The 22010-nt window shown below is 56.9% G+C and overlaps 1 protein-coding gene across 1 annotated transcript; it reads right to left on the bottom strand.

Annotated features, from left to right (window-relative positions):
* Positions 1-2419: 2419 nt before the first annotated feature.
* On the bottom strand, positions 2420-19321 carry MMD2 (monocyte to macrophage differentiation associated 2). The gene is made up of 8 exons (XM_075515055.1): positions 19079-19321; positions 6400-6481; positions 5513-5673; positions 5348-5422; positions 4943-5044; positions 4287-4356; positions 3750-3907; positions 2420-3066 (listed from the first exon to the last, which is right to left on the bottom strand). The coding sequence occupies exons 1-8, from the start codon at positions 19123-19125 to the stop codon at positions 2778-2780; spliced, it is 984 nt and encodes a 327-aa protein (XP_075371170.1). The 5' UTR covers positions 19126-19321; the 3' UTR covers positions 2420-2777.
* Between the last annotated feature and the right edge of the window lie 2689 nt (positions 19322-22010).

The raw sequence follows: 22010 nt of genomic DNA, 5'->3' as shown, positions 1-22010 counted from the left end.
TGGGGGCAAATTCTCCCTCTCCAAGAGGAGCCAGTGCCTGTGGGAGAGGCTGATGGGAGCCGGTGGGTGACGGTGGGGGGGTTTCCCCTCTGGGGTCCGCAGCGAGCAGTGCTTACCCTCTGCCCAGTCTGCCCACAGATTTTCCTCCTCCCCAGATCTGGCACCCTTTCTCCCCTGCGATGGCAGCACCGGAGCTTAACACGTCAACCGCAGACTCGGCCACCGCAGGAGGGGAAATGACAGGGCCAGAGCAGGCGTGCAGAGTGATTACACTGACACCACTTTGGGGAGATGCTGGCGAGCCCTTCAGCCAGCGCCCGCCGAGCACAGGGCCACCGTCAGCAAACTCACCAATTTTTGGGGGTTTTTTTTAAGGAAACTCTGCAGCTTGGAGCTCAACCCATCCCCAACCTCCTGAATTTCCCCATGCAGCTGGTGCGAAGGGCGAAGCGACGCTGGCCCCTCTGGCAAGCTGAGCCAGCAGATGGCAATGCCGTCCATGCACCGATGTGAGTTGGTGCTCAGCGCTCCATCGCTGTGAGCGGGGCCTCGCTGCAGCTGGTTGAGTGGCTCCTCTCCTCACTGGGGAGTGATGCCATGCGGGGCAAGTCAGATAGAAAATGGGTTTATTTCCAGATGCTGCAGGGAAATGCATTTTGATTTAACAAGCAGGCAATAGTGAGGTATCTTGAGTTTTTATTTCAATCCTACTCCACAGGAAACAATATTTGCTAGAGTTATCTTCCTTATATTTGTTTTTAATTTGACCCAATACTGTGTTAAATATAAAATACTGATTGAGCAAGAATGGACGGTGAAAAACACGAGATGCTAAAAAGATCCCTCAAACCCTCCTCAACAGACATCCTGAATGTTACAAGTCGTTTAAAATTAGTATAAAATAGGAGGACAATCCGATAACCTGCTCTGTGCCTCCCACCCTGCTTTGCAAGGGAAGGACTTAGGAAGCAAGAGAAGAGGGGGGACTTCCCAGTTACGGAGAAACCCACTCGGCAAATCCGGGCTGAAGGCAGGGTGGCGATGTCCCCGACGGAGCCCAGCCACCCATTCCCGCCCGGGTGTCTGCCCTGCCCTGCCCTGGGTTTTCAGCAGGAGGCTGAGATGAAGTGGCCTCAGAAAGGTCCTGCTGGCACCTCCCTGTGCCTCGGGAGCCCCCAGGATGGATTGAGGGCCGAAAGCCCCCAATGGTGAAACAGCTTCCAAGATAAATCCCTTGGGATGAAGCCTGCGGACAAAATGCGATGGTGGTCCCTGGGCATCCTCAGCCCCTGCCAGGGGACGTTTGCCCGGCGGCTGGGACTGCTGTGTGCATGGTCTATCCCCAGGGTGGTTCCCCCGTGGGATTTAGTGATGGCGGGGGAGGAGATCCAGGCATGCTGAGCCACAGTCGTCACTGTGCCCTGCAGTGGCTCTGGGAATCTGGTCCCCCAGACTCAGTGAAAATTGAAGCGTGTGTTTGTAAAGCACTGGTTGTCCTCCAAGTGCTTCACAGGGTCCTCACATGAGCCCTGTGAGGTAGGTTGGTGTCTTCACCCCCATTTTACAGATGGGGAAACTGAGGCACAGAGAAGGGTAATGACTTGCCAGACAGAAAAAATGGCAGCTCCCGCTCTGAGACCCTATATCCTGCTATTCCAACCCCAGACATGCTCCACCAACTGCTGGTTACTCACAGCTCATCCTTCTCCACCCCTCCATCTGCAGTAGGTGACGGAGCAAGGTTGTGTCCTGGGGGCCTGGGACAGGCAGCAGCAGAGACTGGGCTCACACCAGGTCATTCACCCCCTGTCCCTAAGACCACCCGTCACCCCAAGAGGTGTCCCAGCCCAAAGGCTGCTTTGGGGTGCCCCAGGCAGAGACCCCCCTCCAGCCCATGCCGGGCTGGGGTGCCAGGCACAGCACTCAGGGTCCTTGTAGGAACCTTCTGCCTATGGAAGTGAAAACCCACCAGATTTTTTTTGCCGACCTGGTGACCACAGCCACCACATCAGGAGGGGAAGAGTATCTGGATGCTTTCTCTTTGGTAATTTGCTGCAAAATGGCACGGCCCTGGAGAGCTGGTCCCGGGGCACCACAGGCTGGGGGGACACTAAGCTCTGTGAGAGGTGGGACAGAGCCAGGAGCTCAGCTCCTCGGCATGCTGCCAGAGAAACAGGAGATGCGGGACAGTGGCCATAAATCTCCTTCCCTTGCCACATCACACTGAGACTGCTGCAGTTGTGATTAATCAAGAGGCCAAAGAGACATGATGGGAAATGGATGCCTTCGGGGCTCCCGGGGAAGGTGCAGGCAGGGCTGAGAGCAGTGCTGCTCTGCCGGCCAGCTCCCGGCACAGACCCCGGCACACACCAGGGCCTGGCACGCTCCAGAGCCCAGCACGCACCAGACCCTCCCGGTTCCAACAGCTCGGCTGGCATGTTTGGGGAGCAGGACCAGATGTGGTTTTCCCATTCCCTCAGCATCAGGGCTGTTCCTGACGGCTGGATGGGTGCTCCATGTCCCATTATCCTGCCTTGGAGAGCACCGTGTAGCCGTGGTTAGGGGTTTAAAAACCAAGCATCACTAGGACCTCCCCATCACAGCTCACCTCTGAGCATCATGCGGATGCGTCTCTTCCCTGTGTCATTCCCAGGAATGTCAGAATTCCTCCAAAAAGGATTTAAATCTGATACTGAGCAAGAGGCTCATCATCGAAATGGGAGCAGAGAAGGCAGGCAGCCTCGTGATCCCAATCCAAGGAGGTTCGCTTCCCTCCCTCAAGGAGGAAGAAAATCCCCTGATACGGAAGGGCTGACCCCAGCCGGGTGGATGCCAGGAGCCGGATCCCCCCTCTGCTCCCTGCTGAAGGCATGCACGCAGAGCCTGGGAGCGGGGCCGTGCTTCGGGGCTGCCGCCAGCACCGGGACCGGAGAGGAAAACAAAGCACCCCAGGGAGAAAATGTCCATGGGGGCTCCGAGGGCACGTCTAGGAGGGACGTACCGAGTTGTGCACTTAATACTGGCTTAGAGAAAGAGTCTTCCAATGCTCGGGGACTCTGGGGAGCCCTGGAAGAGATTCAAGTTTCAATCCCATGTAAGGCTTTGTTGACTCTGGACCTCCCCATCAAGAACTTGGGAGGGGGCAGTTAATGCTGACATGACTTAGGACCATTTAGGAGCCAGGCCTGGGTGGTGTGAGGGTGCGGACGTGCCCCCTCCCTGGCTGGAGCAGCCGCACGCCCAGGCATCCCGGGGAAAGGGGCTGGGTCTCTCCCCCCATCCCAGCTCCTCCAGGCCCCTGGGTGGCCCACGCTAAGAGCTCCAGTAGCCAAACCCAGGGTGTCACCAGCCAGGGGTACGCGGGGCCAAGGTCCCCGCTCCCGTGGGATGCTCGGGGCCAGGAGGGTGAGCGAGGCCCCCCCGAGCCCCCGGCAAGCAGTCGCTCCCCTATCGCCCGCAGCCCATTGGTCAGTCACCGTGTTACGAAACCTTTGCCTAAAAAAATAAACAGTTCCCGAGGTTAAAAAAGAAAAATCTGTTTAAAATCAACCTCCAGGCTCTCCTGTCCCTGCAGAAAGGGCACCAGCGGCTGCTGCCTGCGGGGCGAGTGGGTGGCTTGGGGCAAGCCCACGGTGCAGGCTGCCTCCCCGCTCCCCTCCATGCCCCCACGTGCCAGTTGATGCAAACGATGTCTTTAAGGCATCTACCAGGATGTTTTAGCCTCCAGTGCACCGGGCCGGTAGAGGTACCTCCAAATGGCGTAGTAGTGGATGCCAGCTCCGATGGCCACAAAGAGGTGCCAGATGGCATGGGCGAAGGGGATGCGGCCGTCACTTTTGAAGAAGACCATGCCCAGGCAGTAGGAGAATCCACCGGCCACCAGCTCCGGGAGGCCGTCCCTGTTGGGCTGGGAGCAAGCAGGGAGGCAGGGCTCAGTGACGGCCGCGGCGTCTGCCCTTTCCCCACTGCTCCATCAAGACCAGAAGCGTGGCCCCAGCTGCGGGGTGCAGGCGGGACCCTCGCTCTGCCTTCTGCTACACCCTCCCCTCCAGCAAGGCAGCAGGGACCCAACAGCCTGGCTTTGCCGGGAGGCTTTCAACGCAACGGAGCCTGGGCAGCAGGCTGGAGATGCACGTGGTATCTGCGGGGCACCCGAATCATTTGCAAAACCGAGCCGGGCCATGTCGTATTCGGAGATGGCGTTATCTGTCATGCAGCCTGGATCACGCCAACCCACTGGACTTGTCCCTCGCGCTGAGCCCGTGTGCTTCCCGGCAGTGGCTTACCATGGAGAGAATGACCAAGGCAGGGAAGAAGCCCATGATGACGTAGCACACCAGCTCCACCAGCTTGTACCTGCGACCGACAGAGAAGCTGCTTGGAGGCAGGTGCAGAGGGAGCATTGAGTTTTACGCCTGTAACGTCTGCTGCCGTGCTATAGGAAAAGGGGTGGCGGTGCCACTACGGCAGGTCCCACGTCCTCCTGCTTGAGCCACAGCACTGCGGCGGGGCTGGCACCCTGCTCCGGGGGTGATGGACCCCCACCCTGGCTTGGGAGCCGCCAGCTCAGGGCCAGGAGCTTGGGGCTTTGGGGAGACATCTGGGGCCTTTTGCTTTCTATTTGGTGCCACCATGTGGAAGAAGCGACTCACGGCAGCGGATCCCTGCTCCCACGTCCCTGCTCCCACGTCCCTGCTCCCACGTCCCTGCCACCAAAGCTCCTAAAACCAGGGTGCAGATGGGTAAGGATGTGGTCCAAGGAAGCCCTCCGCTGCCAGTTGGCCAGGAGGCTGCCCAAGGACCCTGCACCTATCTGTCCGTCCGTCTCCATCCTTCTTGCTCTCCCCTGCAGCTCGACTGCCTCGGGGCACTAAGAGGGGCTGGCAGAGCTGAGCTGGGCTCTGTGATACCCACCAGCACTGGGCCGGGTAAAGGCACTCACCGCTCATGGAAGAAGAAGACGTAGACGGTCCCAATAGACGCCATGATCCAGATGATCCAGCGCATGTGGGAGGCCCAGGGACCCAACTCCCGCAGGTTCAGCCTGCAAGGTGAGTCTGCGGTGAGGCGGGTCCAGGGCAGCACCCCAGACTGGGCTGTGGGCAGCGAGGTGCCAGGGAAACGCTGCCCTCACCCCCATGGCTGTCCCACCAAAGGGTCTTCCCAACTTGTAACTTCAACTTAAAGGGGCTGAAATCCATAGGAGAGGAAGGTTTTGTGGAAAGGGGTAGGGCACAGCCTCGAGCAGAGCCAAAGCCGGAGAGGGAAACCCTATCTGTTGGAGCCGGGCTGATTTTTCTCCCCTCCAGTGCGGCCAAGTGATGGCCCCCACCCACCAGCAACTCACCAGGGAGCGTACGATGCTGCGATGAAGAAGTAGATCACCATCCTGTCGAACATGTGCAAGCAGTGCTCCACGGTCCTGCAGGACAGACAGACAGATGGGTCACAGCTTGTGGCAGCCTCCAGACCCTCTCCCCCTTCCCAAGCCCGGAGCGATCAGGGCTGGTACCTGAGATGCCTCTTCTTCCAGGAGATGGTGTGGAAGATGGTGGAGACGATGAAGAGGCTGGACAAGCCAAAGCCATAGATCCAGGCTGAGATGGTTTCCCACTGATCGTCGGAGAGGATGTAGAGGATGGAGCTACCGAGGATGCTGGGCAGGATCCAGAACTGGAAGGGAGAAGCAAACCTGTTGCTGACTCTCTGTGTTTCCATTGAGGAGCTACAACACAGTCTCTGCTTTTCCTCTTAGGTGTTTTTTTTGCTTCTGGTTGAAGCTACCACCTATAAGGGGCAGGCCGGCTGCCCACGCTGGCCAGGCAGGGTCTCTCCCTGCGTGGTGCAGCTCCAAAGTAGCTTCTCCAGGTGGAGGTAGCGGGGGGGAGGAAGGCACAAGGAGGATGGCTACCTCTGAGTCGTCTCCCAGGGCTTGGAGTGGGAGCTGCCAGCTCTCGAGGGAGTCCCTGATGTAGGCAGCCCCATGGGGCACCTGTCACCATTCCTGCTGTGAAAAACACTCCATTTTCAGGGAGCTTTGCAAAATACTTCTGCTCCACTAAGCCCACAGCCGGCTTCCCTGGGGTCACAGGGCCATGATGGATGAGAGCACGGAAGATGAACCCCAGCTTCCCGGGACAGAAGGAGGGAGAGCATCCTCGCTCCCCGGGAGCATCTGGGGCACATCTGCCTCATCACAGCCCCGAGACCCTCAGGAGCTGCTCCAGGGCTGAACACAGCCATTTTTAAACATAGAATCATAGAATCATTTAGGTTGGAAAAGACCTTTAAGATCATCGAGTCCAACCGTAAGGACTGGTGTGCTTTGAGGTTCCTCAGGGGATCCACAGAGAGCCGAGCAGCATCCTCCCTCACCCTGGGACGGGGACAGGGACTCACCGCGTGGGTGGCACAGTTCGCCGCATGCTCGTACTCCGTCGGCTGGTACCTGCGGTTGGACGGGACGCGGTGATTCATGAACCTGCATTGAGAAGCAGGGAGAGAAACACGCTCAGGGGACAGGGTTTGGGGGAAAGCCCTTTTGGAGGGGTCTGCACGGGGACACCCACCAGCCTCCCAGCCTGGAGCCCCACCTCGGCTCAGCTTTGCTCCAGCTGCCCTGCAGAAGTGACCCTGGCGCTGGGCACGGCTTGTCCATCTGGCTGGCCCCAAATGCCAGGACCCCAGGTCTTCAGCTCAGGCTGAAGCATTTCCTGATAGATGCCGTTGCTTGGAGAGCAGAAGGCAGGAGCCAGCTCTGCCTGTTGCTGCGGGCAGGAGAGGGCAGACAGGGCAGCGGTGGGAAAGACACAGGGGAAGCTGCTGCAAGGATGGATCGATAAGGTCTGGAGCATCTCCCGACCTGTCCAGGATGGGCCACAGGTGATGGTCAGTGGTGTGTCCAGCTGCCAGCTCCTCTGACACTGGCACCTCTCACCATCTTCATTTCACAGGTGGAAAAACTGAGACACCGTGTACCGACACGATCTGGTTACAGCCCATCTGCCCCAGAGAAAATGGACCAGCACAGCCCTGGCAGCAGAGAAGAGGACACGTGGCTGCGAGTCCATGACCCATCCAGCAGTGACACTTTCATGTCACAGCAGCGTGCCCGGCTCCAATGAGGGTATCCCCACGACGCCTTCGGTTTCTGGGTACCACCTGCGTCTACCTCCTACCCACGGGAGCCGCGTGTCCCAGCACAGATTGTTGCAGGGGGAAACCCCGCCACGCTCCCTCGGAAACCTGTACCTTCGTTTCTGTTTCTCTTAGTCTGAGGTATCAGCTTGCTCTTGGCGTTTGGAGGAACGTATCGATTTCCCCTGTCGGATCAACACACAGCGATAAAAAATAGCGTTGGGCTTGGCTAGTCCATTGCTAGGTACATAACGCTGTATTAAGAGGCAAATTAAATGTGCATCCATGATAACAGGTCGGAGCAAAGCGCCTTGCTCGGCATCCTCTTCTGGCAGGGGCCAGCAGTGGAGGCTTAAAGAAAGGGAATAAGAAAAGGGGAAATAGAGAGTGATCCTTCCCTGGCTGGTCCTGGTAATCAGGGGTTTAAAGTCCTTTTCTGCTGCGGCTCAGCTCAGGACGGCCGAGCTGAGCGGGCGCTGGCAGGGCTACCCTGCAGGACCTGGGCTAATTGCTTTCTGACCCCGTTTGCTCCGGCACCATCTGCGGCGCGTTTCACAGCTGAGCTGCGCCCGTCGAGGGGGCTCGGGGGCTGGCAGGACCTTGCCGGTGGGCGCAGGGTGACCCCTCGGTGCAGGGCACCGGGAAAAGCAGTAAAAGTCCCCTCTCTGCATCCCCGAGCCACCCATGGCTGTGCGGAATCCTCCGCCATCTCCTCCCTGCTCAGACCCACCGTCTGAGTCGCTCACTGCTATCTATTAAAAGTGAGGCAGGAGGGATTAAATAGCTCAAATACCAGGGGTCTGAGCGTGGGGGGAGCGTGGCCACAGCAGGCCCGGGCGTGCAAGGCGCTCCCCGGCAGGCGGCAGTGACAGCCCACGCAGGGACCGTGTCCCCAGCCCCTGCCCTGCCTGCAGCCGGACCCCGGCACCGCGGGAAGAAGCGTGGTCATTGCCACCAAAAAATGTCTTGAATTAAGAGGGTGAAACAGAGGGGATTAAGCTCCCACCGCTCTGCAAATCGAGGACCTGCGCCGGGTAAATCGGGGCTTAGCAAGGCTGCTATGGCTGGGAAGCAGCCGGGCATCCCCGGGGACATGGCTGTGCCCAGCGTGCCATCGCCTCCATCCCAGGGGACACCAGGGACACCCTCTCCATCCCGCCGCTCTGGCCATGAGGGCTGGCCGGACTCCACACGCTGGAGCCATGTCCCCCTGGCAGGAGGACATTACTGTCCCCAGTGTTGCCCAGAGACTGTCCCCAGCTCCCCTTTGCTTTCTGCTTCCCTTTCTTTTCCCTTTTAATAATAAGAAGAGGAGGGGGAAGCCCAGACATCCCACATGACGTCGAGGTTGCTGAGGAAACGTGTACGAGGCCTTTTCCTTGAATGTATTTGTTTTAACAAAGCCCCGTGCTGTCTCCCCTCTGTTCAGAGCAGTATCGGGGAGCAGCGGCGGGGCCGGTTCCCACAGCCCCACCCCGGGGCCGAGGGGCACCTGGACCCTTTGGGAAGGGATCCCTGGGGAGCAAATATCCTCCCTAGCTCTGGTACAGGGATGGAGAGGCCGGGAAGGGCCACCCCTGCCATCCCCGCAGGGTAAGGTTGAACAGCGTGAGCATCCCTGAAGCCCAAAGCTGTGCTGGTGCGGCACACTGCAAACGCCTGCTTTTCCCAGAGGGAGAAATAGCCTCGAGGAGGATCTTTTTTTTTTGGCCTGGGAAGAGATCATTCTCGTTTTCCTGTCCCACTTTCTAATAAGCATCATCCTGTGAAGGATGGGAAACGGAGCATTGCAGATGTAGGGTCTGGGCGCAAAATGCTGGGCCAGCCTGGGTACAGCAGGGCCCTCCCGGAGCAGCCAGCACTGCATTTTGGGGCTAGCTGGGCACATTTTCATTGCCCTCTGTGCTCAGGAGCAGAGTTGTGCAAACAAGCATGGGAGCAGCTGGTGTTTGCACATCTCCTGGCAGGGCAGGATGAGTCCCCGGCTGCCCTGCAGCACCTTGCTCCCCAGGGTGCAGGGGCCATTTCCTCACCTTCTCTTCTCTCCTGGGACTTTATCTACCTACCAGACCATCCCGGGATGGTCCCAGTTCACATCATCCCTGTGCACGCTGGCATGGGTGCAGGGCAGGGCGCGGGGAGCCCTACATCACTCCCAGCTTGCAGAAAGTTGCCATACTGGTGTGCAAAACCAGCCTCAAACCTGAGCTCCAGCCCGGACAGACAGACAGACACACTCAGGGAGGGCACCTGCAATTCTTGTTAGAGCTGATGAAAGCCGGGAGCCCCAGGGGTGGCTGCTGCATGTTTCCCAGCCCCGGCTCTGTGTGACTGGGGTCAGGGGAAGGGGAATTGCTGGCAGCCAGGCAGAGCTCCGGGGTTTTTCAATGCAAGAAAATAAGGAGAAGAAGGGAAACACTGCCCCAAACTTAGATCTGATCCCTGCGGCAAGTCTCCTGCCTGGCTAGCTGAATCCACGATCATCGCCAGCTCCACGTCATTGCACCCGTATGCTTGGGGACACACTGGCAGTGTCCCTGAGGTGGGAGGAGACGACAGCGGCTTGTCCCCAACAGCCTCCAGCCTACGCTGCCACCCGCCCAGGGACCCAGCAAAGCCGCAGCGATGTGGCCCACTCGACATGGCCAGCCTGGGAAGCTGCGGGCAGGTAATTACACACCGGCTGGGTGCTTCGATGCATTTTAGCAGGTGCCTTAGGATTGCAAAGTCCAAGAGACACAGAAAAGTTTAAAATCTGCTGCATGGCAGAAACACGAGCACGTTAATTTTCAGGGATGGTGCATGGGAAGCAGAGACCTGAGGGGTTCCCGGGCACCTTTTTCTCCCAGTACCGTTTCTGGCAGACGCTATACAGACCAGCTATATGAAGATGGGGGGCCTGGTGGGGGTCCGAGCAGGGGTTATTCACTGCAGCCCCAGGGTTTTTGCCTGCCCTGCTTGTGCCTGCTTCCCCCTGGCCCCTTTCCCAGGGAGGGAGACTGAAAAGGGCCAGTGCAGCAGGCTCCGGCCGGGGAAACAAAGAGCCCCTTGTCCTGGGCAGCCGGGGCAAAGTGCAGAGCCGGCTTCCCAGGCTTGTTCCTTTCTCCTTCTCTTTCTCCCACTCTGTTTTTTTGTGGCTTTGGAGTGAGGTTTTTTGAGTTTTTTAAAGACTTTTATCCAAGAACAAAGTTCTGACCTCAAAAATCACGCAGATCTGCCTGGCTCTTGCTTTGCCGGGGTGTAGGAGAGGAAGGTAAAAAGGGGATTAGGGGATTAAATTAAATTATTCCTCAGGATGGCTCGTGTGTGAGTATTTGAGCATCTGAGCTCTTCTGGGGGCACCAAGACAACCTGCATGAGTCACTCCATGGGCAACACACACTCACACGGGCAGACCCATGGAATACTTTGCAGGAAAGCTGTCCCCTACACACACGGGGCAGGGACAGCCCTAACAGAGACCCAGGCCAGGCCGCGATTTGGGAGAGATGGGGTTTCGTCCTGCCTTCGACACTGACTCTCTGACCAGCCTCTGCCATGTCACTTCATCTCCCTCTCACCCCCCGTGTTCCCCCTCTCCAAGGGAGGATAATAATTTTGACATCCTTTAGGTGAGCTGGTGGAAGGATAATGTGAGGAGGGTGTAAAATCACCACTAAGATATGGATGGGGAGGTGTGAGCTCCCATTGAGCAGCTCATCCCTGCTCTCGCAAGAAGCTGGTCCAACACCTGACACCCCCAACCCTGCTATAAATCAAGCTATATACATGACACACGGCTGTATATCTATGCATTGAGGAGCTGGGCTCCCCCTGCACATTGCTGAGGCCATGGCCATGGCTGTGATACTTGAAGAGCCACCACATCCCCTTCACAACCCGTGAAGCGCTAAATACTGGAGCCATGTGTTGCACTGTGGGCTGGGGGGAGGAAGGAGCAGCCGACATGTCCAAGGTTGCTGCCAGGTGATGTGAATCTCCCCAGACCAGCTAATCTCTACAGGTTTCACCTGAGAATGGCTTATAAAAGGGCTGGGCTTGCTCAGGAGCTGGTCTGATGTTTTGGGGGTGGGATGCTGGTTTGTTGTGCATTCACCCTCCTGTCCAGGGAATGGGGGCATTTCCAGGCTGTGTTCCCTGTTGGGCAGCTCCTGGAGATTTGACTGCAAATCAAGGGGATTTCTCCTTGTGACTGGGTGTCACAACTGGTTTTTAAGTAACAGAGGAGCTGTTGAAGGATTGTATCCTGATGGTGGCATCTTGTCAGAGAGGAAGGATGGAGAAAGCCTTTGCTGGATGCTGACCAGGAGTGGTGGTACGTCCTGCTGGGGCCCTTTGGGTTGTCGCTTGGTAGAGCAAGTGTTGTGATGCCTGAAGTGATGGTGATGGAGCAGATGTGTCCCTGACCCCTCTTTAGTGCATGGTCTGGATTTGCCCTAATGAGCCCAGAGGCTGCATGCCCAGTGCAGATGCCAGGGCTTGGTCCTCAGGCTTGTGCTCACGTGTGAGCTGCTGCGGTGGCATCCTTGTAAGCTGGGGCTTGGTGTGTGCTCTGCTTCTGAGCCGTAATCTGGTAATGCTCCAGCTGCAGTCCCTGCTAAGAGCCTTCATCCCCTTGAGCTCCTCTGTGGCTCATAATTAGCTCAGTCCTGGGGAGTTGTGTCTGATGGTGTGGTGCAGGGCCCTGAGTGCTGCTCGCTTAGGGGTATGATCCCAGGATGCAGGAGACAGAACAGGACCAGGCGGACGTGCTCAGGGTTCCCCCTCAAGTCCAGGACATCAATTCTGCAACTCAGTGACATGAGAAAGGCTCAGCAGCCCTCTTCTCTCTCCCCATGTTTGCAGCTCCTGGAGCCCTCAAACTCTGCAGTACCGCAAACCTGCTTTATCCAGCCCAGGAGCACTCGAAAAATCTTGCTTTTCCTTCCTACCTATTGACACAGGAGTGTTTGCCACTGGGAAGCAGAAATGCAAAGGCTCAGGCTGATGCTGCCCAGCATTGCCATCTGTAGAGCCACCCACGCAGGCATGTGCATGGCTGCGTGGCACCCCATTAAGAGCTGAAACCTCTATTTCCATGCCTGCTCCTCGGTGCTTGCGTGCTCCTACGTGAACATATGGTGCTCCTGCTTTGGAAAGCTGAGCTGTCATGCTGTACGCTTGTGGTTTGGCTCCCTGGGCCAGGGGAGAAGGGGCAGCTGGGCCAAGCCTGCTCCGTGGGCTACTTGGGCTACTCCTTTGTCTCTAGCCCATCCCATGTGAGAAGGGGCAGGAGGGCTCACAGAGCAAGAGACCGCAGCGTTTTCTTTTGTACTGTTTCCTGGCATCGTGCAAAGAGCTGGCAGCTTGGCCGGGGAGCAGAAAATGAAAGGCTTTTCATCTAAACCAGCATTTCTCAACCTTTCTTATGGGTAAATTAGCAGATCACCAGATTTCTGGAGTAACCTGCCCAGATGCCCCTGGTGCAAGCCTTGCTTTCACAAAGCAAGTCAAAATGGGCTGCAGATTGAATTGTCATTCGTCACCTCTGATTACCCTCATGCCAATTTTGTTCGTTCCCAGCACTCTGACATGTGGTAACACCCTGGGCTGGCTGTAGACCATCCCCTGGCACTGTATAGCCTGCATGCCATAAGAGATGCTCAACAAGTCTGCTTGCTGATTTAGAGATGCTCCCAGACAGGGACCGTGTGCTCTGCCATGTCTGAGCTGTACCTGGCTCTGAACCGCAGGCACAGATGTCCCCCCGAAGGGACAGGGAAGACATCCCCGGCACATCCTGCTGCCACAGCAGTGGGTACATGAGGGGACGAGGATGGCAGGAGGGAATGTGCTGCTATTTCCCTGAACACGCCAGGGACCACGCCAAGGGTATACCTGATTCCTGTTCCTTGCTCCTCACCCTAGCAGAGACAAGCACGGGAAGCTCCAAGCCAGACTGGACGCAGGCATAGACCATTCCTGCATCCATGAGAGCCTGTATATGTCTAGCAGGGCTTGGTTGGTGGGTGGAAACTCGGCAGGTAATTCCCAGCAGGGTCATAATTGTCCATATTCTCATCCTCTGTGCAGGGATATTTATTTTTCTCTGGCAGGTGTTCTGCTCTTTATGTAGATGGTATCTCTAACTCTTCCAAGGCAATTCATGACCCTGCAACTACAGCAGAGCTGTTTGTTTATTCACAACAGATGGGATTGGTGAGTGTTTCCTAAATTACTTTCTGAGCTGGGACTTCTTGTTTCATTTGGTACTTGTGAGACCTCCAACAACAGCTGATTAGTCACAAAATGACTCTGTCCCAGGTGTTTTGTGAATGTTAGGAAGACTGTTTCCAGAACTGAAAATTCTCTATTATTCATTATTTGCTTGTTGGGAAAGTCATCGTGCATGTTCCTTGCTGCCTTGCCTGCATTGCCCTGAGCACAGAAGTTGGAAAAATCCTGAGCTGGCTCTGCCTGTTTAAACTCTGCAGCAGCCCAAGGTGGGCAGGAGTGAGTGTGACCACCAGCCCCTCTGCCTGCTGGCAGAGGATTTGGACAGTTTGGGGGCTGGAGCCTTCCCAGCTTCTAACCCTGGCTGCCACTGTGACTGAAATTACACGGGCAGGTCACGGTTTCTCAGATCCCTAAGGTCTACCCATAGCATCCCCTGAGAGACGGGGCCAGGCACTCGCTTTGGATTCCTGGATGCTACTCAAGTACAAATGATATCTGTAAATTATTCAGCAAATGCCTCTGGACGACAAAGGCACAGAGGGAGAATCATGCATTTCACCAGCCAGGGAAGCAGACACTAGGATTTCCATTAGTATTTGCAACAGAGCAGGGCTGTGTCTAACGCTACGGTACCAGCCAGCGCTGCTGAGCACAGCAGAGGAGGTAACTCCTTGCTCCTGACCTGCTGATCTCTCTCTGCATAAAACCCTTTCCTCAGCAGCAGCAAGCCTGGACTATAAACTTGAACAGGAGCACAGACTTGGATCCAAACTCTCCTGAAGGTCAGCGCTCCTCAGCTCAACTAATTGGCATTTGAAGCAAACATCAGGAATATGATGCTTGTGGTGTTGTGTTATCATGAGAAGTTGCAGTGTATCACACCGAACCCATCAGACTCTGCATTTCCACTGCATGGAAATGTTGAGTTTCAATGACACCTGGGGAGCCCCAAAGGGAGACCTGAGCTCTGTGTGTTTGGTCGTGTCTCCTCTGCCTTGCTCAGCCCCTGCTCTGAGCATCCATCCCCTTGCAGCATCTCTGGGTACCCAACCAACCTCCTTCTGCAGCTGCAGCCAAGCACCCCCCAAGAGCAATGAACTGAAATAACAGCCGTGCTCTTTTCCCTTCCTTTCCGTAGGAGTTGTAGTTGGTTTGCATTGCTTTGTCTTGCTGGGCAGCTGGGGGTGTGGGAAGGGAGGAGGAGAGGAAGGCGAGCCTGGGAGCAGTCCTGGCAGAGCCCAGTTTCTTGCATTCGCTGACCTGCTGCGCTGGGAAGTGGCTTGAATTTCCCATGCATCGCGTTGGCTGCTACCTCGTGAAGCTGGCCATAGCGAGCTGTGCCAAAGAATCACATCAGGCTGATATCCAGCACTGGCTGAAGGAAGGAAAAGACCATCGTGCATCCGTTTCCCAGGCAGCGAGGAGACCGTCCTTCCCCCAAAACCACAAGGCAAAGGGCTTGTCTTGCTCACTGCTGCGCATCTCCAATGCAGTGATCCCCCACCTGAGCCTGTCCTGCCGGGTCCCCCGACCCTCCCAAAGGAGGGAAAGGGGCAGTTAGAGGGAATATCCCATCGCAAATGATGCTCCGAGTACTTGTTGCCTTCCAAATACCCGACTCCGATGATAACTGCACCCTGGGCATCTAAACCTACATGAGATGAATCCTACTGGTGCTGTCTTCGGAGGGTTTCTGAGTCAACCTGGCCCCACAGAGCAACCAATATAGAATTGGTCAGTGACATCAGGTGATCCTGGTTTTCCTTAGGTATTTTGGGGGCCTCCCCATCTCTTGGAGCAGTGCATTTTGCAGCAAGGGGATCTGCTCAGCTGGGGGCAGCCTGGCAGGTCTTGATGGGGCTGGTGCTTGCATGGTGAGGAACCCCTGTCTCTCGAGCAGCTCCAAGCTGCGATATCAATGCTGAAAGCATTTCCCTTCTCACTGCTTCATCCCATGTGGGCTGTGCAGGAAGCAGAGCTCTTGGAAAGCGTCTCAGTGTGTGTGGGAGCAGGCAAGGGCTGCTCATGCTTTCATTGCAAAGCAAACAGGGACCAGATCTTCCCAATGCGGTAGCTCTGCTCAGACTGTCAGCCTGGCATTGTTTTTCTTGTGTTTGGGGTCTAAGCAGCCCAACGTTTTCCCTCACTCCTATTCCTGCTGGTTCTCCTCTCTCTCTTGCCTGGAGATGCTGGGGGGGGGGGGTGGGGGTGGTGAATGTCTCCTTGTCAGTAATTACCGGTGCAGGGAGCAACAAGGAAGGCATTCCCAGCGGCCTTTCCCCAAACTCAGAGGATTTGCTTTTGAGCGAGTGCGGAGTTCAGATCTCCACCCCCTTGTGCTGGTGTGGAGGTGGCAGTGTCTACATTGCGGACACCAGGTAGGTGAGGACAAGCCTGGACCATGCACCTACAGAGGCCCCTGCTCTCCCTAACCTCCTGCTGCTTCTGGGCTGAGAAATTAATGTGGATTTTCCTGGCTGCTCCTCTTTGTTACTCTGCACAGGGCAAGACAAGCAAACGCAATAAGATTTAGAGCTTTTTACGTGAACAAATCGAATCGTGAACTGCTATCAGTTAATTAGGATGATTCAGTGCCCTGCACAGCCTGCAGCTCCCAGCAAACCCCTCTCCACCGGCTGCTCCAGAACTGCTGAAGCCAGCCAGATGCAGCAGCTCCCTGCTTAATCATGTTTGCTTTCAATTATGGCTCTGGATGGCCAAAGTCTGGGAAGCATTTTGTCCCTGCAGGGAGACTGGGGCTGAGCTGCAGCCCCACGGCAGCTACACGGGCAGGAGGCACCGGACCGTGTCTGAGTAAAAAGTGGGCCAAAGCAGGGTCAAAGCCGGTGGTGAGGTGAGGTTTGGTTACTGGCTCGGTGTAACCTGGCCGACGAGACTCAATGAAGATGCTGTTTGCACCGATCTGTTGCTCTGGTGGGAAACCAGCGCTGGTTTGGTGAGCTGGGAGGAGGAGAGGAAAGGGTGGAGGGAGAATGGGGGAATGACTATCTGGTGGTTGGATAAAGCAGGAGGAATAGCATCTGCTTGCATCCTGTAACTGCACACTGCTGCCGGCATTGTGGCTGAATTTGGCCTGTCAGGCAGGAGGTGAGTATCGCTGTGCGGGCTGTGAGCGACTGGGAAAGCCTTGCAGCAAGGGCACGCTTGAACTCCCTTTCCCCATGGTGGCAGATGATGGAAGAGCCTCCTGGACCCCTCAGCAGAGCAGAAACCACCAACAGCCTCATTTATAACCACAACCTGCTCAAACAGCATTGCCATGCATCCCTAGTCCCACCATGGCGGCAGCCCCCTCTGCTTGCTTTCTTCCCCTCCACCCCAGCTGTGATGCTCCATCTCCAAAGCCCAGCCAGGAGGGATTCGGGGACACCTCAGTGCCCCTCCAGCCTTGAGTTTTCTCCTGGCAGTTCACAAAGTGCTCCTGCATTGATTGCTGCCTTTCATCTCTTTGTTCAAAGCCTGGTGCCTTTGCTGTGGCTTTTACACAACAGGTCTTTCATCACCATGCTGGTTGTTATTTATTCCTTTTGGTGGGTGTATTGATGGCCAAGTTCCTCCTTTCTTGGTCCTCACTCAAAATTAGATAAAACAACATTAAAAATGAAGCTGTTCCAGGCTTTTCCACCACAAGAAAACTTTCTGATTTTTTTTTTCAAGGAAGGCCACAAGCAAAAGTTTCTCATCCTCTGAAAAGATGTCACAAGATGGTTCTGATGCCTCAACGGCCATGTGCCACTGTGAGCCCCGTGGCTCCTGCTCACACCAGTTGCCATTGCAGAGCCTGGTCCCTGTTACTTGCAGCTCAGGGAAGCCGATAGAGCATCCCTGGCAGAAAAGAAGGAGCAGCTTTTAGGGTCTCTCTCGGGATATGTGATTGCAAAGCATTTCTGTGGAGAGGAGAGCTGGTGTGCGTGGAGCGTGGGGGGGATGGGGATTAGCCAACTGTTATTTTTAAGTATTAGGCTAAGAGGATCTCTGTGGTGATGTAGGAAGCTCTGGGTTAGCATCGCATGCTGGCGATCGCCTTGGTGCGTCTTGGGGTGAAAGCCAAGGGAGCACCGGTCTCCTCCTGCTCCCCATCCAGCCCTGGCACCCAGCGATAGGTGGAGGATGCCCTGCGGACCTGACCCTTCCCGTGCCCTGCAGCCCCTGCCCTGCATGTGGGCTCTGTCCCTGCAAGGCACTCTGTAATACCTCATCCCCATTTAACAAGTTGTCTCCAGAAAGGACCATGACACAGTTTGAGCATGCTCATTTTGGATAAATCAAGCAACAGGCTGGTAGATGGGTTCTACTGAGGTGAGGGGCAGCCCCTCCTCTGCTACCTGGCTCCCAAAGAGCCTCTGTGCCACTGCTGTGAGGCAAAGGTACAGTTTTCCTCCTCCTCTGGGGTGACAAAGCTTTGCTTGGCTCCATCTGCCCCTGGCCCTGTCTTCTGTGTGCCAGCTGGGAAAAACAGTTTTGAATTCTTTGTTTTCACAAGGAGTTTTGGTCCAGATGCATCTTGCAGACCTGCTGGGTACCTCCTGCATCTCCCCCCAGGTAAAGGTTATCAGGAGGCAGCTACAGCATCAAAATGGTCTCTGAGCAGGTGCCCACATGTTTCAGGCAGCTTTTGGAGGTGCAAGCATGGATTTTCCTTGTGGGACACCTGGAAGGAGGGGAGCTGGTGGCTTGGGGGGGTGGGAGGGAGGCCTCCTGCCCCTCACCCAGCCCAGGCAAACATCCCTCAGGGATGCTCCTGGAGCAGGCAAGAAACACCATCACCACTCCTTTCCAGGCAAGTTTTTCTCTGGTATCTGATTCTAACAGGACCACTGGGAGTCTGGCAGTGGCAGCAGCAGAGCTGAATGCCCCCAGGAACTGTGCCAGCCTGTGGGACCCTCTGCAGCCATGAAAATATCCCCACCAGTCATAGAGAGCTGGGGACAAAGCCTGTCCTCAGTGCAGAACTGAGCACACCCAGCACCCCCCTGAGCCCTGTCTGGCCATGCATTGCCCAGCACTGTGTGATCTGACTTGCCTTCGGCCACCCGGCACGCTAGAGGGCTGCAGGTAGCCCCTGGCCCCGTGTCGCCCACCAACTCCCTGCTAAAGGCCACATCTGATCCTGCAGCAGCGTGCGTGGCCAAGTGCCTTCTGACCCGTGCACAGCGGTCCTCAGGTTTCCTCCTACACAGGTAATGCCATGAGGTTTCCTAACACACCTGAGCTGCTAAAACAAGTCCCCGCTGCTGCTGCTGGAAAACCTCCCTGGGTATTTCATGGAGAGGGGGAAAGGATCCACCACTGTTGCATCCCATGTGAGCCCCACAGAGCCCCTGGGTCCAGGCTGGGGAGCCACCCCGAGGGGGCTTCACCTGGGTGCAATGGGACACTGGGCAACGTTGGTCCCTCCATGGAGGGTTTGTGGCCAGTGCTGGGGTCAGTCCCCCGGCAGTGGGAAGACAACGGCAAAGTTAGACCCAGCAAAAGGCAGCGAGGGCTCCCAAGGATGCTCAGAATCCCTTAGGGATGCAGAAAAGCAGGTAGCCTTCTCCCAAAAGACCAGCCCGCACCTGCCCTGGGCTTTGGGGCACTCAGCAGCTTTTGAAGGTCCCTTCGGGCTCCATCCCCGCCGGAGCAGAGCCCGGGCAGGGGCTGGGGCTGTCCTGGGGGTCCGCAAGCACCCGGGGGTCGGGGACCGCCGCACCGACGGCTTTACCTGGCGTAGCGCGTCTTCTGGAAATCCAGGACCCGGGACACGAACATCGCGGCGGTGCCATGGGGGTCCCGGGGGGCGGTGGCCGCTCAGCCCCGGGGCGGGGGAGAAAGTGCCGCCCGGGGGAACCGCACCAACTCCGCCGGCTCCGGCGGGGCGAGGAGGAGAAAGGGGCGGCCGGTCCAGCCCAGCCCGGTCCAGCCCAGCCCGGCCCCGGCCCCCTCCCGCCCCCCCCGGCTGCTCGGGAGAGCGACACGGGGAAAACAAAGGCGACCTCCGGGAGGAGGGGGGGGGGCGGCCCCGCTGCCGCCCTCAGATGTGCAAAGAGGAGGAGGAGAAGGAGGAAGAAAAAAGGGAAATGGGGGGGGGGGAATCCCGTCCAACTCCGCCCGGCCACAGCAACCTGCACGATCTCCCTTAGCCGCCCCGGCAGCTTTAAGCACAGCTAAAAATATTCCCCCCTGCCGCCACCCCCGGAGGATCAAACAGCAGCAGATTTGAATTGAAAATGTGATTAAAGCATCGGGGGGGGGGGGGGGGGGCGGCGAGTGCAGGCAGCCAGCCCGCTCGCCCAGCCACGCTGCCCACGGCCGGGTCCTCCAGGAGGGGCACCGAGATATCCCTGCCCGCATGCTGCCTGCCCCGGGGCAGGGCCAGCCCGCCCCGGCATCCCCAGGGAGTTGCTTTGTTTGGCTTTGCTTTTATTTATTTGATTACAATGATTTTTTTTTTCCCCATTATTTTCCAGGGGCCCTGGCAGGGTTCGGCGGCTCTGCCCCAGCCCCATCACTGTGGGGTGCCCGTGGGTGGGGACACGATGCCCACCAGCATCCCACCATCCCTCCCTGCTCGGGAGAAGGGAGAGGAAGCAGCACAACAGCAAGGCAAGGACTGGAGACCCCAGGATCCTCACCCCATCTCCATCCTAAGCCTTCACCCCTCCACCCTCTACGTCACCTGGGGAGGCTCTCGCAGGAGGTGAGATCCCAACGTACATCTGAGATTGGGCAGCTCAGAGAGGGGCTCTAAAGGGCGATGGGGGCTTGTCTACAGGCAGATGGCCATCATCCCTGCCCACCCTGTGCCAGAGACTGCAGACACCTTCAGGCGAGCAGCTAAGGGACAAGAAAGGTGACGTAAGGCCAGCAGCAACTGGAGGAGGAGAGCCCTGGTCTCCCCAGTGCAACCTCTTCTTGCTGATGCTGTAATAACGTTGATGGAGGAAGGTGGAACAGCCGAGGACATCTCGACATGAAGGGTTATGGCCATTTCCATGGGAAATCGCACACACACATCTTCAAAAAGCCGAAACAGACAAAAATTAAGGGATGCCTCAATTCAAGGCATAAACTAATCCTGGCACCCTCTACAACCCCTTCCAAAAGCAGCTCATCCCCCCAGGGGATGCAAAAGGGGTGATGCTCCAGGTGCGTGCTGCATTGTGGGCTGTCCTCAACACACACGAGAAGCACCCAGGTTCCCCGATGCCGGGAGCTGGCAGCGGGGTCAGCTTCCCTTCACGTTTCCCATCATGGATGGAAGATGCTGTCAGGGACCAGGCTGGTGACAGTGGGATCCAGGAGGTGTGAGGGGAACAAAATAAGCCCCATCTTTGGTAGGACCTTCCCAGCGTATCTGGGACAGCCAAGGCCTGGCTGAGAGCGGCAGGTCCAAGCTGAGATGCAGAGTGAGATCATCGAAAACCTCTCCCACGCTCTGCGACTTAGCCGGGAAGATTTTTTTCAAGTTCCTTCCCCAGCCTTCTAGATGACGAGGCTTTGGCAAAGGCTATTTCATGGTGCCTGTGCCCTGCTTTACCTTTCTCTGGGCCTGAGTAGGGGAGGGAGAGAAAACGGCAATAAACCGTGTTTAGCAAAATAACCCCCATCCCCGAAGCCCCCAGCCTGCAGCTGGGGGTGCTGGCAAGGGACACCTGAAGTGAACCATCAGTCCCGAAACAGATCTGTCTCAGAGGGCAAAAGGCAAATTGAATGAAAAATAAGTTACTATTTTTGAAGCCTGAATCCAGTTGTTATGGCAACCAAAGCCTCGCGCATCGTGCTGGGGAATGGCTCCAGCCCCAGCGCTGCTTCCAAACCCCGTGGCCGGAGAATCACAGGCAGCCGGGAGCGGCTCGATGGTGGGATGCGGAGACGTCCACGCTCACACCACCCATACCCCGCCGGGACGCGTCCCCTCCCCACATGGCAGCTCCCCTCGCGTCCTTGCTTTTCTTTCCTCCTCCATCCCTGGTGCTCTCCCCACCTTCTCGCAAAGATCTGAGTAATTGCAATGATGTTAAGGAGAGTTCCCAAGGTTCAGGGGTACACTGAATGCAGTGACATTTTTGTAAAGTCACCAAAACGGAGGGGTCTTGCAGAGTTTTCCTTTACAGTAGGAATGGGTCATGAAGCCCAGGGCTGCTTTCTCCCCAAAATATGCAAAGTCCCAAACCCTGCAGGAGTCCCATAGCTGGAGACACCTCTGTGCGTTGTCCCCCACTCCCAATGAGGGGTCCCAGTGGGATCCTGGCTGTGACCAGTGTGAATATCCGCGCCTTTGGGTGCTACAATGGTGGCGTTGGCAACACACGCTGTCATTGCATTTCCCCAGGGAGGGAGGTTCTCCTGCACATTAAGCTGCTGGAGCCAGCAGGTAAGAAAAGAGACAATTTGAGATTAAAATCTGCCATCTCTTAGCAGGAAAAACCGCCCCACGAGAGAAGAAACTTTGGATGGGTAGAAGGAGTTACAGGACACATGGATGGGTTGGCAGCAGCTGTAGTGGAGGCAGAGGCGAGCGTGGGGGCCAAGACCAGCTGGGGGGTGGCCGTGGGCCGTGGCAGGGTGGACGCAAGGCAGCAGGGTGCTGGGGCAGGGCAGCTTGGGTTTAAGCCATTTGGAGGAATCTCCTCACCAGCAGCTGGAGGGTGGTT

This window comes from Mycteria americana, chromosome 12, assembly GCF_035582795.1.
Source record: "Mycteria americana isolate JAX WOST 10 ecotype Jacksonville Zoo and Gardens chromosome 12, USCA_MyAme_1.0, whole genome shotgun sequence".
Lineage (NCBI taxonomy): Eukaryota > Metazoa > Chordata > Aves > Ciconiiformes > Ciconiidae > Mycteria > Mycteria americana.
This window is presented reverse-complemented; position numbering and strand designations above follow the sequence as displayed.

Coding starts and splice junctions, on each gene's coding strand:
- MMD2 (XM_075515055.1), bottom strand. CDS start 19,125: ATGTTCGTGTCCCGGGTCCTGGATTTCCAGAAGACGCGCTACGCCAG. Junction 4,357..4,942: donor GTCTTCTTCTTCCATGAGCG/GTGAGTGCCTTT, acceptor TGTCGGTCGCAG/GTACAAGCTGGTGGAGCTGG. Junction 3,908..4,286: donor CCTTGGTCATTCTCTCCATG/GTAAGCCACTGC, acceptor GCTTGCTCCCAG/CCCAACAGGGACGGCCTCCC.